Here is a 16216-nt window from a genome sequence, read left to right on the forward strand (position 1 = left end):
GCCTATCCGAATAAAATTTTTATGGGACCAATTCGACACCATCCCGCATCGAACAAAAAAAGAATCACGTAAATCGGTTCAGAAACCTCGGAGTAATCGGTGTACATACATAAAAAAAAAAACATACCGGCCGAATTGATAACCTCCTCCTTTTTTTTGAAGTCGGTTAATTACAAGATTTAACATCTAGAAATACAAACCACATACATAATAATAATAAATTTCCCTTAATATTGGCACTACCGTTTCCGTTACATTTTTTTAGTTACAAAATTAAAAAAAAAATATAGTCAGTCACACTAATGAAAGCAATAATAATCCTCTCTAATATATCACAGGTAAACGAAATTTTAAAATAAAAATCAATTGATAAAATACTTCGAGGCTACAAAATGGTGGTGACGAACACATGTAGCCGTAAATTAGCTTTTATTCTGTAAAATTTTAATCCACTTTGCTGAAGAAGTACAATAGGCGAAATGGCTAAACACAAAATGATATTCCCTCACCTCTCGGCTGCACCAGTATATACTTGGTGACGCTGAACGGCGGCGACGAGCACATGTAATGCCCGCTATCTGATTCTTGTAGGTCATGTCGCTCTAATTTGCTGACGTTCGCCGGACCTGTGGGGTCCACTGTGAACGGCCTGAAAAATAATACATCAAATTTATTACATTATCTTATACAATATGGTGTAAGTTTTACAAGTAATATGTTTTTAACAATTTTTTTATAATAAAACTATATTATGTAGCTACTGAAACGGTAAACTTCTTTAAAAGAAAGGTTCTTTATAGCTACTTAGAAGATTAAACTTATTTGAATCGTTAAAGTGTTATGTCCAACATATTATTGGACATAAAACTTGAAATTGTATATCCCCTGGTCTGTAGCTGCCAGGAACAAGACAATATAGTATATCCCCTGGCCGCCAGCTGCATTGCAGATGCCAGGATATATATCATACTCACCGGCCACCATCAGTGCCGTTGTTGACGTAGTTCCACACGAACACGCGCTCCCCCTCCTCGCCGCGCACCTCGCACACAAGCGTCAGGTTGTCATGTACCCTGCGCACTACCACGTCCGTGTATTCTATGTCCCCTGGACTGTAGAGCGCCAGAAATGGCAGGGGTGTGTCGCTGAAGCCTGAAATTTTATAACATACATTATAATCACTATAATATGATAAATATACTATGTAAATCGTGCGGTTTCATAAAAAAGTTGTTCAATAGGTTATCTGTTATTCTGGTAAGATACATTGCTGCCAAATAGTATGAATATACAAATAAATTCAAACAAAAGAAGTTAAAATCATTAATATCCATTTAGCCATTCTTGAGTTATTAGCAGCTTACTAACGGTCAGCCTCGGCTTCACTCGTGGTACATGTTTGCATTTTCTCTCCATAAGAACCATCCTCATACTTCAAGGAATATTATAAAAAAGGAATCAAAGAAATTGGTTCAGCCGTTCTCGACTTATGTGCTTAAAAACACATGTTGCATTCATTTTTATATTATAGGTATTGTAATTTAATTTTATCCATTAATATACAGATTCCACAACACCCTTGAAATCTCTTAACAGTTATTTTTCCTACAAATTGGTATAACCTTGCTAATGGCATTTAATAGTATAATTGTTTTACAAGGATAAGTTCAGTGTTTGTTTTATCGTTTATTATTTACTAGGATAATCTATTCAAATGAATTTAATTCATTATGATACTTCAGTTTATACTTTTGCTTGTATATTATGTAAATAAACATATTATATTCATTTTTCTATACTTACTATGAAAATATTTGAACGAAAGAAAGAAACATTTATTATAAGAAAGAATTAAGAATATTTCAGTTCTTGCCTTTAACCGCAAGGATTAGATAGTCTTTTACGGATTTTAAGATATTATAACAATACTAGGCTAAGCAAATAGCCTAGTCATCTATGGCATACATTCATAACGAGACAAACATAAAAATTATTGAAAAAAGCATGTTTGTGGGTACATATTTACTGTCTGTTTGTGATAATAACAACAATATTAATGATAATAATAAACTATGGATTCCTCCAATGATTCCTACAAAAAAAGATGTATAGACATTCAAAGATATAGTTATTCTGCTTTTGGATCAGCATCACGCTTTGTTGTGAATGTGCAAAATTTTATAATGTGAAAGTATGTTAAAAACAAGCCAGATAGACAATTATTATATTTATTTTCTTTCTTACATTGTAATGAAAATCCAATATTAGCTAATTTATCACAACTAGGATATTTTTTGGTCATATACATGTTTATCTAAGCTGTAATCTAATAAAAATGATATTGATAACATAACCTGCCATGACAGGTGAAAGCTCACATCTATTAGCGGTATTTTATATTCAAATATGTACAATAATTCATATTTGGCACGATAGTGAAAGGATACTATAAAAAATTCCGTTATAAAATCAAATAAACACCATAGAAAAGTACCATTATTCGTTGATAGATAGATATTTGATAAACAAGACTAAATAACTATATATTTAACATATATATAACGTTAAATACGTTTCTTAACCAAGAACAAGGTAAATAAAGGTAATTTCAAACATTCCAAGGACCTGTAAATACTAAAACACTGAAAAAAGCTCGTAATGCCATTAAAACAATATGACGAAGTATTTGCTAATGTAACAGAATTATAAACAATAATTGAATAACTTACATGTTTTAAAAGTTAATAAGAGTACGGCTATACACAAAAACACATGATTTACACGTTTAAACATTTTTATTTATTTTACATTTTCACTGATCTGACATTCAACAAATTACGCCATTTTTGTTTCGATGTTAGCTTCATTCCTTTTCATGTAGTATTTAGTAATAATAAGTAGCAAGAAAACAACAGGCAATCTTCTTTTTCACAATTATATTGTTTTATTTTACCGAAGAAGATGTATTGATTTTCAAACTTATACAAATACTGATACGTTTCATTTTGCCAGTATATTAATGATTCCGGAATACAATATTGGTAACTTAAAATAACAAATAGCATTTTGTTGCACTACGTAAAACGAAGAAGTTCTTAAAATCTCAATGTCATTGCCACTGTAGCCAAGGTGACCACCTATGCAATTGATTTCTTGATTTCGGGAGAAATTACAAGTTTTGAGAAATTATCCATTTTTATAGAACAAAGTTTATAGCCATAAAAAACAGTTTATACTTCATATAACTGCACGGTATTTTGGAATTCAAAAATAGTACATAATATTCTTTGGATTCATATTTATTTATGTACTTTCTGTAATAGTTCAATAACTTAGGTTTCAAATGAACAGCTGCAACAACCTTTTAAAAGGCTCATGGGGTATTTGTTACTTCTTAACTACCTATCTAATGCATTGCTGTTTTGTAGTTCTGGCTGCAGTATTGATGGTTTGCTGTTATTTCTTGTGATTCAAAACATATTTCAGGAGATTTTTAAACTTATTCTGGTCACATCGTGAGAAATGTCAAATTCATTTGTGACTCATGATTGTCATTTTTACAGCTCAGCGTCAAAATAAAAATATTAAATCGATTTGTGTTGATACGAATAAAATAAGTAACAACTGTTAATTAATTTCATATATTACTTCTTTTGTACATAAGTAAATAGAGAATACCTAAAATGGATTTAAATAAGTTACCAAATGACAAGAAGTTAGAGCTTTGTAGAAATTATTTCAAAGGTAGGTACCTAATGTTTACTTTCTTTTTTTTCTTAATTTATGTACTATGCTACAGAAGCGACAATGCGTATTGTTATATTTTCAAATGCACGATTAATATGAGGATAAATCCTATTATTATATAAAAATTTTCACTAGAAAGGTGTGCACAAATATAATGTCACTGTGTAATAAACCTGAATCCTGAATATTATAAATACTTTGTGTGTCTTATTGTCTTTCTTTCAATTCACAAATAAGCTATTTACCTCACCTGTATGTTTCTATGTAACCAACTCTTTTATACTCAATTTTTTCCCACTCTAAAGCAGCAGATTTAATTCGAACTATGTACACTTCAAGCTTTGGTGATAATACAATAATTTTGTGTTTATGTTGTCAGTTTCTAAAACTATATTCATTACTAGCTGTTCCCCGCGGTTTCACACGCATTTCTCCGCTCCTGTTAGTCTTAGCGTGATGATATATAGCCTATAGCCTTCCTCGATAAATGAGCTATCTAACACCGAAAGAATTTTTCAAATCGGACCAGTAGTTCTTGAGATTAGCGCGTTCAAACAAACTCTTCAGCTGTATAATATAAGTATAGATTATTATGGTATGATTTGCATGATACAGTCAAAGCCGTGAACAAAAGTGAGTAAGCTTATAATAATGTTTTCTCATTTTCAGTTGGTTGTATATTCTTGCCATTTGTGTGGGCGGTCAATGCGGTGTGGTTCTTCAGAGAAGCCTTTGTTAAACCAGCTTTTGAGGAGCAGAAGGAAATTAAGAAATGTGAGTCTATTAAACTTGAAAATACATTTAATATATTAAAATTGCTAATTTGTGGGTATTATTAAGAATTGCTAAAATACTTGTATTGTACTTCCTACTTGGGAACGCGTACCATCTTAGGCCACATCTTAGTTTTCCATCAGGCGAGATTGTTCAAGCGCTTCCCTACCTAGAATAAAAAAGGAAGATAAAAAAATTGCTGTGTAACAAGTTTTGATAAATACATCTGTTTATTTGTTCATGAGAAAACTGATGCATCTATTTTAATAGTTTGTTGATCTATATATCTATCTATCTTATTTGTAGTATAGAATTTCAATTACTTTCAAACAATTAACGCTAAGTCATTTAGAGCCAGCGCGCAAGAGCAACGTTTGTCTCCTTCACTATTTAGTCTCTCCCATCAACTCTATGGGCTAGTAAGAAAGTGCGCGCACGTAGCGACGCAACTCCCCATAGAGTTGATGGGAGAGACAAAATAGCTGCGGAGACAAAAGTTGCTCTTGCGCGCTAGCTCTAACATATCATGTCAAAAAAGATTGTAATTTCTAATGCTCTCAAATAAAACATAATTAATACTATTATTTAAATTACAGATGTAATTCTAAGCACAATCGGATCTATAATATGGATTGTCATACTTGCTGTATGGATTACGGCGTTCCAAATGAATAGAGTGGCGTGGGGCGCTGTTGGCGATAGTTTGTCGTTTATAGTGCCTTTGGGAAGAGCATAGAATAAGTTAATATAATAATGTCAACATCATCATCAGCCCATATACGTTCCTACTGTTGGGACACGGGCCTTCTATGACGGCTCAGGCCATAACTCAAATATTTATTTATAAAATTAGACTTCTTTTAGACGCACTTTCAAATCGTAATTACATATTTTTAACATTTACTACCGATTCGGAAAGCAGTATCCATGGAGAAGAACTGGCAAGATATTCCATAGTTGCTCTTTTAACTATTCTAGTAAATTTTGCTTCTTTCATAATCCACCACGCAGGCCAAGTGCGTGTTGACGGATGTCACATGTCGTCAAATTCTTCATTCTTCAACATGTCGGTTTCCTCACGATGTTTTCCTTCACCGTTTGCAGTGATTATATTATGACATGACGTGTAGATAAATTGATAATTCAACGCTTGTTTCAACCCACGGCTCATTGATATTAAATGAAGAACAGATTAATTTTTGTAGGCTGAGGACTTATATTACGTTCAATAAGAGCCAGCGCGCACGAGCAACTTTGTCTCCGCAACTACTTTGTCTCTCCCATCAATTTGTATGGGGAGTTGCGTCACTACGTGCGCACACTTTCATACTAGCCCATGGGTGGGAGAGACAAAATAGTTGCGGAGACAAAGTTGCTCGTGCGTGCTGGCTCTAAAAGTTTACATATTAGCAACTTTTTCAGTTTATGTAAAATAATTATTTATTGTATATGCTAAGAAAAAGGCTAATACAGCTTTGCTTAAAATGAAATAAATACATTTTGTAAAATATGTATTAAGAAAATGATAAATATTATAAATTGTATTTTTAAGATGAATAAAAGACATGCATATAGAATGAACTGTTTTATTTTTACTTCATTATTATTTTAATAGTTGTGTTATAGATATAATACATTTACAACATAGCCTTAGAGCTAGCGCGCAAGAGCAACTTTTGTCTCCGCAACTATTTTGTCTCTCCCATCAACTCTATGGGCTAGTAAGAAAGTGCGCGCACGTAGCGACGCAACTTCCTATACCTAGAGTTGATGGGAGAGACAAAATAGTTGCGGAGACAAAAGTTGCTCTTGCGCGCTAGCTCATATACTTAAAAAAGCAGAAAGTGGCTCAAATGCTCTTAAAATACCGTCAAATCTATAGTATTAAAATATTAACAACCTATTTTACGATTTATTGGCATAGAGTTTTATCCAACTTTTTGATAAACATGTCATTATTACATGACATTACTGTAACACTAGATTTTAATATTTTAAAATTTATTTCATAGAACATGCATTTTTTCTTGTAAATTATATAAATTTTGAGTAATTTTGACGCAATGGAAGACAATTTTAACAAATTGCAAAAAGATAAACAGAATACTGTTGATAACCTCATTAAATGGTTGAAGGATTGTGAGTTATATATTTTATACTAATTTACTTATCATAATAGCTTATTGCAAAAAATTTAAAACTAGTCCGCGAAGGAGGCATTTCGTAGTTAAACAGTATGGAGCCTGGCCTCATAGGACAGGACAGCTAAAAGTTAAGATAAAAATAATAAAATACCTACCTACCTATTAAGAATAGGATTGGACAGAGCGCAACATAGCACATGTATTGTGATGTCTATAGTTCCGTGGTCCTCACACGGTCACAGCCGTTAATTCAAATAAAATTATCTATGTTGGTTACCTTATAGCTTAGCGTCTTTAATAACTTCATAAACACTACCTAATTACTTAATCATCATAAAAATAATATGTACCTACTTACAATAAAATTTAAGGTAAAATAATCGACGGCAAAAATGTGACAGAAGATAAGGCGCGAAAACTTTTCGACGATGTTGCCGACGCGAAAAATGTGGCGTTCTCTAAATTCCAAGATGCTGTCACAAAATTAGCAGCTGGCCAGCAGCAAAATGTTGATGCGTTTATGAAATCTTTAGCAGATGAGGCTCCGAAGGTTTTAGAGGCGGCTGCAGCGGCTGCTAGCGCTTTGAAGGACGCGCTTATGAAAAAATAAATTGATTAAATAATTATATTTTAATATTTTATTTTTAACACCTGTATCTTAGACCTGTATGCTTGTATGATACTAACATTTTAGGTTCGATTTAGACTAAGTGCTGGATTTACACAGGGTCAGTAGACAAGTCAGTCGCGGCGTCGAAATTCGGCGCCGCGACTGACTTTAACTCTCCTCTGTACTGACTTCAAATCTGTTTACACAGGGTTTTTTTTCGGGTCAGCACTGATTTGCCTCGAATTTGTAGTCAGTTACTGACCCTGTGTAAATCAGCACTAACTTTAAAGGGACAGATTTAATTCAAACCATACAATTTCAAGTTTCATCAATCTTTCATATTATTTCAATCTAAGAATGTTATTTCTTATCATTTTAATCATTCCGTTTCAAGAACATATTGCCAGCGGTTTTAACCGCATTTTTTTTTTGAGGAAAAAATCAATTAGTAACCTACCTACATTAAAGTTTACAAAGCGCACGCAGTCAAACTTTTATTTTATAATATTTACTTCATTGTCTCGTTAAAAATCTCATAGTTATGCTTTTTTATTTCCGTTATGAATGCATAGGTAAATACTAAATAGTTACATAGTTATTAGTTAAAGTTATTAGATATACATAATTATTTATAAAAATTCGAGACACATTAAATTAAGGAATTCTTAGTAATTTTGAGTTTGTTTTCCATAAGATTTTTCACTAAAAATTGTCAGGATTAATAACAAGGAAACGTCTATCTTTATTATGCGGGAAGCATACATAATTTATCTAATAAAACCACAACCTACTAAATTTTGCATTTTTGCACGAACGAAAAAGTAAATTGTTTTTTTTTCTGAGAAATTGGCGGGATGGAATCTTTTTTTCTTTTTTTTGTAAGAAAATATAATAAAAGCTTTTCCGCGTTTTTTCAGTGATATGAAAGTCATTTAAATCGGTGGTTGAAATTTAAACAGTTTACGTAAGTGATATTTTTTATATTAGGTATTTTACAATTTAATTTAAAAAAAAATTAAATCAAACCACGAAGTGATGTCTGCAGGTGACTGAGAATAATAATCGCTCGCTACCTTTAAAATAAGTATTTTACCTGTACATAACCGCAATAATAATCCATAGGGACTTTTCCCTCAGAATGTTCGCACGCATGATTCATTTTAAAGCCTTTGTCCTCAATTAATTATGTAACGACGAAGCTTTTTGAAAGGGGATTGTAGTTAATTTCTGTAATATTTATTTACCGGTTATATGTATAACGATAATAAAGCTTAAACTAAGTCACATTTCAATCATATCATATTGATTTTTCATAGACGCGCTTGTGAATCATAATATTTTGAATATTGATTTGATTTTTTTAAATTATTATTCATGTAGGTACCTAGTTATATTATATTTTTTATAAAATATTTATGTTAACGATTCAAGATAGGTAATGTTTTAAACTAACTTATTTTATTGAAATTCATTTAAATAATTGCAGTAAATATACAATAATATACAAGTCTATAGGTAGTTATTAGCATGTTATTTTAACCACAGGTTTATTCATTTGTTTGTTCTAAACTTTTCAAGGTCGAAAGTTTTGGTAAAAACAAGTGCTTTGTGGTCACTTTTGTGGGCGTTAGTTGATAAAATACGAACCGTACTGTTTTCTTTATTTGTATAGGAAAAGTTTGTAATTTGTATAAAGTATTTTTTTATGAAATCAAAGGCGAATAAAATCTAACGCTCTACATAATATCTATAGGTACCTATAACATATTTTGTGTTAGTGCATAAAATACCCTCCTACACCGAAACTATAAAACCGATTGTTGTGACATTTTTATGTTTGATAGCGGATAGGTCTGAGAATAGGTCATTAAATATTTTTTACTAGCTTTCCGTCCGCGGCTTCGCCCGCGTTTTCAAAGAAAAGCCGCATAGTTCCCGTTCTCGTGGGATTTCCGGGATAAAACCTATCCTATGTGATAATCCAAGTTACCCTCTATATCTATTTCTTGTAATCGATTCAGTAGTATTTGCAGAAGTAACTTAGAGTAACAAACACGCATACACATCCTCACAAACTTTTATAACTTAGCATTAACTACTTAGAAAAAAAATCAATTAAATTGTTCATACCATCATACAAAGATTGTTTATTTTTCATTGCGAATGTAATTTGACAGAAACCCCAATGTCAAGAGTTACCTACGTCAAATGAGTCATTTCGATTTTAGAATAAAAATAGTTGAAAAGACAAAGAATGCGTTTTCAGAGAAACTGATACAGGAAGTATATTTCTGCGTTTATTTAATTATCAAATACCATTAAAGGTTAAGTATCTATGACACTGATTTGTGAGTGAATAAACTTTAAATTTATTTAAAACTAGCTGCTCCCCGCGGTTTCACCCGCATTGTTTCGCTTCGTCTTAGCGTGATAATATACCTATAGCCTATAGCCTTCCTCGATAAATGGTCTATCTAACACTGAAATAATTTTTCAAATCGGACCAGAAGTTCCCGAGATTAGCGCGTTCAAACAAACAAACAATCAAACAAACTCTTCAGCTTTATAATATTAGTATGTATAGATAATACAATACGAAGGCAGACCAATAAATATTGTTAGGAGGAAGGCCTTAATCGTTTTTAGGAACGTTGGTTAAATAACCTCCTCCTTTTTTTTTGAAGTCGGTTAAAAATAATAGTACCTTCTATCTATATTAATCTTAGATATTAATCTATACTAATGTTATAAAGATGAAGAGTTTGTTTGTTTGGACGCGCTAATCTCAGGAACTACTGGTCCGATTTGCAAAATTCTTTCGGTGTTAGATAGCCCATTAGGCTCAGGCCCAGGAAGGCTATAGGCTATAGGTATGTCATCACGCTTAGACCAACAGGAGCGGAGCCACACGGGTGAAACCGTGGAGCGCACTTAGTTAATCTATATAGGTATACTTATATAAAAATGAAACCCGTTTTCCATGGTCACGGCGTCACGCGTTAACGGGTGGACCGATTTCGATAATTCTTTTTTTATTATATTCCTTTAAGTACGAGGACGGCGGAGGAGAGAAAACGTAAATATATACCATGGGCGAAGCCGAGGTAGCTACTTAATTCATTATTATGTAAACTAACAATATAATATTAATTCATATTATGAATGTTTTGTCTTATAATCTGAGAACATGATTAAATTTTTTTGGAGATAACTAATATGTCTCCTAAAAATAGACACGACAAAATGGTAGATACTTTCTCTATTATTATATATTTATTATGTTAATAATTTGGAATTTAAATGTGAAAGTGAAATAACACATTTATTAAATAATAGGTTTAGATTTCGGCTTTCGTGATTGGTTTTTCCTAATCCTAAACATTACAAAATATAATACCTACGTCAATAGATTCCATTCCATATTTATATTTCTATCGAAACACTAAAACTTTTGAAATCAGCAGTTTTTGATGTTTAATATTATAAAGCTGAAGAGTTTGTTTGCTTGAACGAGTTTTTTTAACCACGGGTCCGATTTGATAAATTATTTCACTTTTGCGCCCGCGACTTCTATAAAAAGTAACCTGTCTTGTTCTGAGTCTTCATCTACCTATACCTACCAAATTTCATTATAATCGGTTCAGTATGGCTCTACTATTTTTTCTATGTCCTAAAAAGGAGTAAAATCGGTTATAATCCTTTTGATCATGTAAGTTATCCAAGTTATCATGGATTTATGCTGTAATTTTCGCACAAAGCACAAAAAATGATAAAATAATTATTATATTTTAAATAGATACCGAAGCTTCTCAAATTTTCAATTCATAACTTAGAATAGCAGAATATTTGCGGTATGATAACATTATAATATTTGTAACCACAGAGCAAGTAATTTTGTTACATTATCTGTGACATAAATAATAATTAACCGCACATAAACAATACACGTATTTACATACATTCTTTAAATAAATAAAATTGTTTCTTGTGTATGTCTATTTAATTATTTATGCTAAAATAAATGTTATTTTCCTTCTTTATTCCTCTGCCTTTAATTAAAGAGTTTTTGTTAAAATATTATTTGTGAAAAATGTGAATGGAAAGATCGCGCGTGACTAAATTTATTGCAAGTTGTTTGTATAGACAATTTTTTTGGTAGATTTAAAATTAGAACACTCATAATTCTATTTCCTTCGTTTTGTACGTAAATAGTTTAAAAATATAGAACGACTAACTTTTTATTTTCATTTCATTGTATAAACAAGTACATATTATATTACTTACTTACTTACTAGAGTCTAGAGTGGCGCAGAGACCCAAAGTGAGTCTTGGCCTCCGACAATAAGAGCCTCCATTTGACTCTATCCTGCGCCATCTCTTGCCAGTTTTCAATCTAAATAATCTAATCAAACAAGTATAAGTATTAACTTATTTAATATTTAACATATTGAGTTTCCATCTTTTGAACATTCATTTTACTTTAAAGTATTGATACATAAGTATTTTAATAGTTATGAAACAAAAATTCTTTGAAACAATATCATAACATTTCAAATTATAAAAAAAAACTGGAATCTCGAATCATCAAATTAAAAATCTAAACCGGTCGCAGAATTTAAAATGCCGCCCGTATTGTGAATCACGTCGCATAAAAATGTTGATCAAAAATATAAAGGAAACGTAGTTACAATAAACTAAAGAGACGCCAAAAATTTACATTTACAAGAAATTACGCACCCAAGGGGTTTCCCTTTATTATGTATAAAGTTTATTTAACCTCAGGAAATACAAGTTTTTACTGTTAGTTCTCCTTCTCCATACTGTGGGCAGTACAGCGCAAGAGCGCAAGCAAAAAGCCCGCGTCGATGACAGTTTCGCGCGCGAAAATTTTGTGACAGTTTTATTTTTTTTAATAATAATGAAAGGTCAAAGCAAAAGATTTGTGAATCACAAAGGTCAAGCTTATGATATGGGTGTTAAAAAGGATGATGATAATATTGGATTTCTTGATTTGGTATGTAATATTTTTTATTTTTTTTCAAGTCTAACTATTGATAAATTGTAATTTAAATTTAATTTTGTATGTATTAGCGTAGTTGTCGCTGTAAAATTAATCAAAATGAAAAAATATCCATGTAGGGTCATTTCGCCTATTCGCGTCCTAGTGCCTATTCGCGTCCATTTTGCGGATATCTCAAAATTCACGAAAATAAGTATACTTTTAAGAAAAGTTATTGTAATAAGAAAAATTTCCGATTATACCTCAATGTATCAGAGACATGCACACAAATACAAAAATTGCCTGCGCACAGCCTATCTATCCTGTTAAAAAATATTTAATTTTGGCTATTCAACGAAAGAGCGAAAACGCGCGGGATTATGAAAAAAAAAAAAAATAGTGCGCAGCGTCGCGTTTGACGGTTCGTATCTTATTGTATAGTGTGAATTTTTGAGTATGTAACTGTTTCTATGGATTATGAATCAGCTTATTTCTTTTAAAATTAACAGCTAAAATAATTCTTGTAGGATCACTTTGTTATCCGTTCGTCTGTCTGTCCGTCTGTCGGTTGGCTGTCTGTCAAAACCCCTTTTCTCAGGAACGCATGGAGATATAAAGCTGAAATTTGGTCCAAGGGTGGACGCAAACTGGTATTTTTGGACGCGAACCGGGTAAAACGCCTAATTCTGCTGTTTGTCTAGATAAATAAAAACCAAATGATATTTCGAACACAATTGTAAAATATCTTAAAATAGACTATGTAATGAACACGTTACATAAATTTTGCGTTGAAATTTGTACTGGAACATTTTTAATTTCTCCTTCAAACTTTCCAACTGCACTAAGTGGACGCGAACAGGCGAAATGACCCTATTTATTTTAAAAATGCATTTTTATATAGGTACCTACGTATTACTATAAAAATGTATTTATTTATTTATTCTTTATTGTACATATAAGTACAAAACAGAAATAAGCGATACTATAATTAAATACAATCAAAACATATGTACTAAAAGGCGGCCTTATTGCTCAAAAGCAATCTCTTAAAGGCAACCCTGATTGGTAAGGAATGTATGCTAGAACGCGAAGGCGCAAATTCAATAAATAAATTAAACATTACTTAAAAATATTATATACAATAATAATAATAAAAAATAAAAATAAGTTCATTGTTAATGGAAATTTTAAAATATTAGTTTACATTATCATCAAGCTAGGGGGAAAAATATTCTATTATGATTTTTTAAACACTTAACGCATTGCATTCTTTAATTCAACTCAATTAAAATACATGATTGTTTTATAAATCTCTAGCTTTCCGCCGGCGGCTCCGCCCGCGGTTTCAAAGAAAAACTCGCATAGTTCCCGTACCCGTGGAATTTCCGGGATAAAACCTATCCTATATTACTCGTGGATAATGTAGCTTTCGAATGGTGAAATAATTTTTACAATCGGTCCAGTAGATTATGAGCCTGTTCATTACAATCAAACAAACAAACAAAGTTTTCCTCTTTATAATATTAGTGTAGATTATAATATTATGTTCATTATTCAGTCTGAATCTAAGGTCTGAATCTACTTATATAAATAAAAAAGCTTCACCGAAATGTTTCTCCGCGCATAACTTCAAAACGACTTCAACAAATAGGATAAATATTTATTTTATGTGCACGTTATTTTCAGGACAAGGTTTTTATGAAAAAATAAAAAAATAAAAAAAGTAACAAAAAAAATTCTACCCGGAGTATTTTTATATTTGTTAGGAATAGATTAAGTACTTCAGTTAATTTAAGTTGTTATATTTCAAATACATATTTTCTGTATATAACATCAAAGCTAAATAAACAAAATATAAAAAATAAAACTTGAACGATGAAACATTTTCCTGTGATAAAAAAATATTTTTCCAATTTAAAAATAAAAGATACTTTTTCCTACAAATATAGCTAAATAGATATTTCATATTACGAATGTCTGTATGTCTGTTTCGCTTTCACGGCTAAACCATAGGACCGAGTTGGGTGAAATTAAAATATGTAGATAGTCTATCTTTGTCCACGTGTAAAACCGCATGACACAGCTAGTATTCTATAACCTACAAATAAAAAGGATAAAAGTACCAAGTCATCTTAATTTCAAATTGTTTCAAACAGATTTTATAAGATTGCGATCATAATGTCAAAAAACAGGTCTCGTTTCCTTGCGTTTTTTTTAATGCTGTTTCCAGTTTGAAGCAATCATCCCAAACTATTATGATTATGTATAAATTGGCAGGTTTTTTACTTATGTGCCTTACTTTATTTCATAACCTAAGAAATGTAAATATGACTTTGGCTCAAGTTAATTTAATTTTTTTAAACTGTGATGGAGACTAAGCGTAACAGAAAAAAAATTACCTTAACTTAGGTTATAAAAAACCCCGCTTCATAAACTGATGAAATTATTAAAATTCTTCGAAATAAAAGTTCACCAGAACGGGACATTTTTCCATTTTTTTGAAAATTTTCCTATCAAACAAAAAAAATAACAATCTTAATATATATAAATCTCGTGTCACAATGTTTGTCCTCAATGGACTCCTAAACCACTTAACCGATAAAATTCGCACACTATGTGCAGTTCGATCTAACTTGAGAGATAGGATAGTTTAAACATGTAGGTACCACGGGCGAAGCCGGGGCGGATCACTAGTATTTTTATAAATTTTTCCTTTTCCTGCCTGACATTAGCTCGTTCATACACATTCGTCATAATAATTACATCTACTAAGTAAATGTATTTAAAGAAAATGGAATATTTTTTGGCGCCTAATTATACCTACGTCATAAAAAGTTCTCGTGCAGATTTTTTGTTTGTAATAATTCATTCATAATTTTCCGTTATGTGCATAATTATTTTTAAACGAAGTTTAAACATTAATAATATCATTCATAAAAAGGTGTAAAATAGCAATTAATTGCATGTGATATATGAATCATTGTTATTTATTTTACATGTTTTTCCTCTAGTATTATATCCATAGTATGAAAATGCAATATGTATCTATTATCATACAAGTGTTTTGTTTTAACCGCCTTCGAAAAGATCAGATTTGAACCTATGCTGGCAACATGAAAATCAAATTAAAAAAAATAACCGCGTGTTTTGCCCTGGATAAGAAAAAAGAACCCGCGCTTTCTATTTATCAATAAATTTTTGTGAAATATTATTTCTAATATGTAGTTTAAATTAAGTTTAAATTATACAGGATTATCTAGGAGTGAAAATATATTACTATAACTGCTTTTATGTTAAATAATACGAAGGGAGAAGTTATGCATATCCAGGGGCCTATATGACTTCTTATTCCCAGTCAGTTTACGCCGTGAATTCAACTGACTGGCAAATTAATATTATGATCGCAATAACCAGCCATGGTTAATTATGGTATTACTAGCTTTCCGCACGCCGCTTCGCCCGCGTTTTCAAAGAAAAACCCGCGTAGTTCCCGTTCCCGCGGTGGGCTCTCCGGGATAAAATCTATCCTATGTATTAATCCAAGTTACCCTCTATATGTGTGCTTAATTTCATTGTAATCGGTTCAGTAGTTTTTTCGTGAAAGAGTAACAGACATACATACACATCCATCCATCCCCACAAACTTTCACATTTATAATATTAGTAGGATCTCCTATATCTACTAATATTGCATTTATTGAAGATATTAGTTGTATAAATGCAATAAAATTGAATAAAAGCACAGTTGATAAACAAGTGATTTGTCACAATTGTTGTTATTTCCTCTCGTGATTCTCATAATTTTAGTTCATTGAATGTGTCGTAAGGCAATTAAATAATTGTCCATATGAGATCGTAAGATCTTAAAATATTTGATGTTTTATTGTTCAAAATCTTTATGGGTTTTTGTTATAGCAATGGTAGTAATGAAACTAGAAGAAA

The 16216-nt window shown here is 31.4% G+C and overlaps 4 protein-coding genes across 4 annotated transcripts in view; 3 read left to right on the plus strand and 1 right to left on the minus strand.

The window, feature by feature from the left end:
- LOC123704334 overlaps nucleotides 1–2865 on the minus strand; it is a 12344-nt gene extending 9479 nt beyond the window's left edge. The window contains exons 1-3 of the mRNA XM_045652673.1: nucleotides 2730–2865; nucleotides 975–1152; nucleotides 510–649 (exon numbers count right to left, since the gene is read on the minus strand). Coding sequence (XP_045508629.1) covers nucleotides 510–649; nucleotides 975–1152; nucleotides 2730–2793 — 382 coding nt within the window. The 5' untranslated portion in view covers nucleotides 2794–2865. The remainder of the gene's footprint in view (nucleotides 1–509; nucleotides 650–974; nucleotides 1153–2729) is intronic.
- Nucleotides 2866–3535: 670 nt separating this feature from the next.
- On the plus strand, nucleotides 3536–6098 carry LOC123704359 (gamma-secretase subunit pen-2). The gene is made up of 3 exons (XM_045652715.1): nucleotides 3536–3744; nucleotides 4417–4521; nucleotides 5118–6098. Exons 1-3 carry the CDS (start codon nucleotides 3684–3686, stop codon nucleotides 5255–5257), a joined length of 306 nt encoding a protein of 101 aa, XP_045508671.1. The 5' UTR covers nucleotides 3536–3683; the 3' UTR covers nucleotides 5258–6098.
- Nucleotides 6099–6343: 245 nt separating this feature from the next.
- Nucleotides 6344–7293, plus strand: LOC123704358. Its single transcript, XM_045652714.1, has 2 exons — nucleotides 6344–6660; nucleotides 7037–7293. The coding sequence occupies exons 1-2, from the start codon at nucleotides 6585–6587 to the stop codon at nucleotides 7273–7275; spliced, it is 315 nt and encodes a 104-aa protein (XP_045508670.1). The 5' UTR covers nucleotides 6344–6584; the 3' UTR covers nucleotides 7276–7293.
- Nucleotides 7294–12104: 4811 nt separating this feature from the next.
- Nucleotides 12105–16216, plus strand: part of LOC123704328 (multidrug resistance protein homolog 49-like) — a 49932-nt gene continuing 45820 nt past the window's right edge. Inside the window, exon 1 of the mRNA XM_045652662.1 lies at nucleotides 12105–12289. Coding sequence (XP_045508618.1) covers nucleotides 12194–12289 — 96 coding nt within the window. The 5' untranslated portion in view covers nucleotides 12105–12193. The remainder of the gene's footprint in view (nucleotides 12290–16216) is intronic.

The sequence above is a fragment of the Colias croceus genome, chromosome 29 (assembly GCF_905220415.1).
Source record: "Colias croceus chromosome 29, ilColCroc2.1".
NCBI classification, from domain to species: Eukaryota; Metazoa; Arthropoda; class Insecta; order Lepidoptera; family Pieridae; genus Colias; species Colias croceus.

Coding starts and splice junctions, on each gene's coding strand:
- LOC123704358 (XM_045652714.1), top strand. CDS start 6,585: ATGGAAGACAATTTTAACAAATTGCAAAAAGATAAACAGAATACTGTT. Junction 6,661..7,036: donor CATTAAATGGTTGAAGGATT/GTGAGTTATATA, acceptor ATAAAATTTAAG/GTAAAATAATCGACGGCAAA.
- LOC123704359 (XM_045652715.1), top strand. CDS start 3,684: ATGGATTTAAATAAGTTACCAAATGACAAGAAGTTAGAGCTTTGTAGA. Junction 3,745..4,416: donor TTGTAGAAATTATTTCAAAG/GTAGGTACCTAA, acceptor TCTCATTTTCAG/TTGGTTGTATATTCTTGCCA. Junction 4,522..5,117: donor GCAGAAGGAAATTAAGAAAT/GTGAGTCTATTA, acceptor TTTAAATTACAG/ATGTAATTCTAAGCACAATC.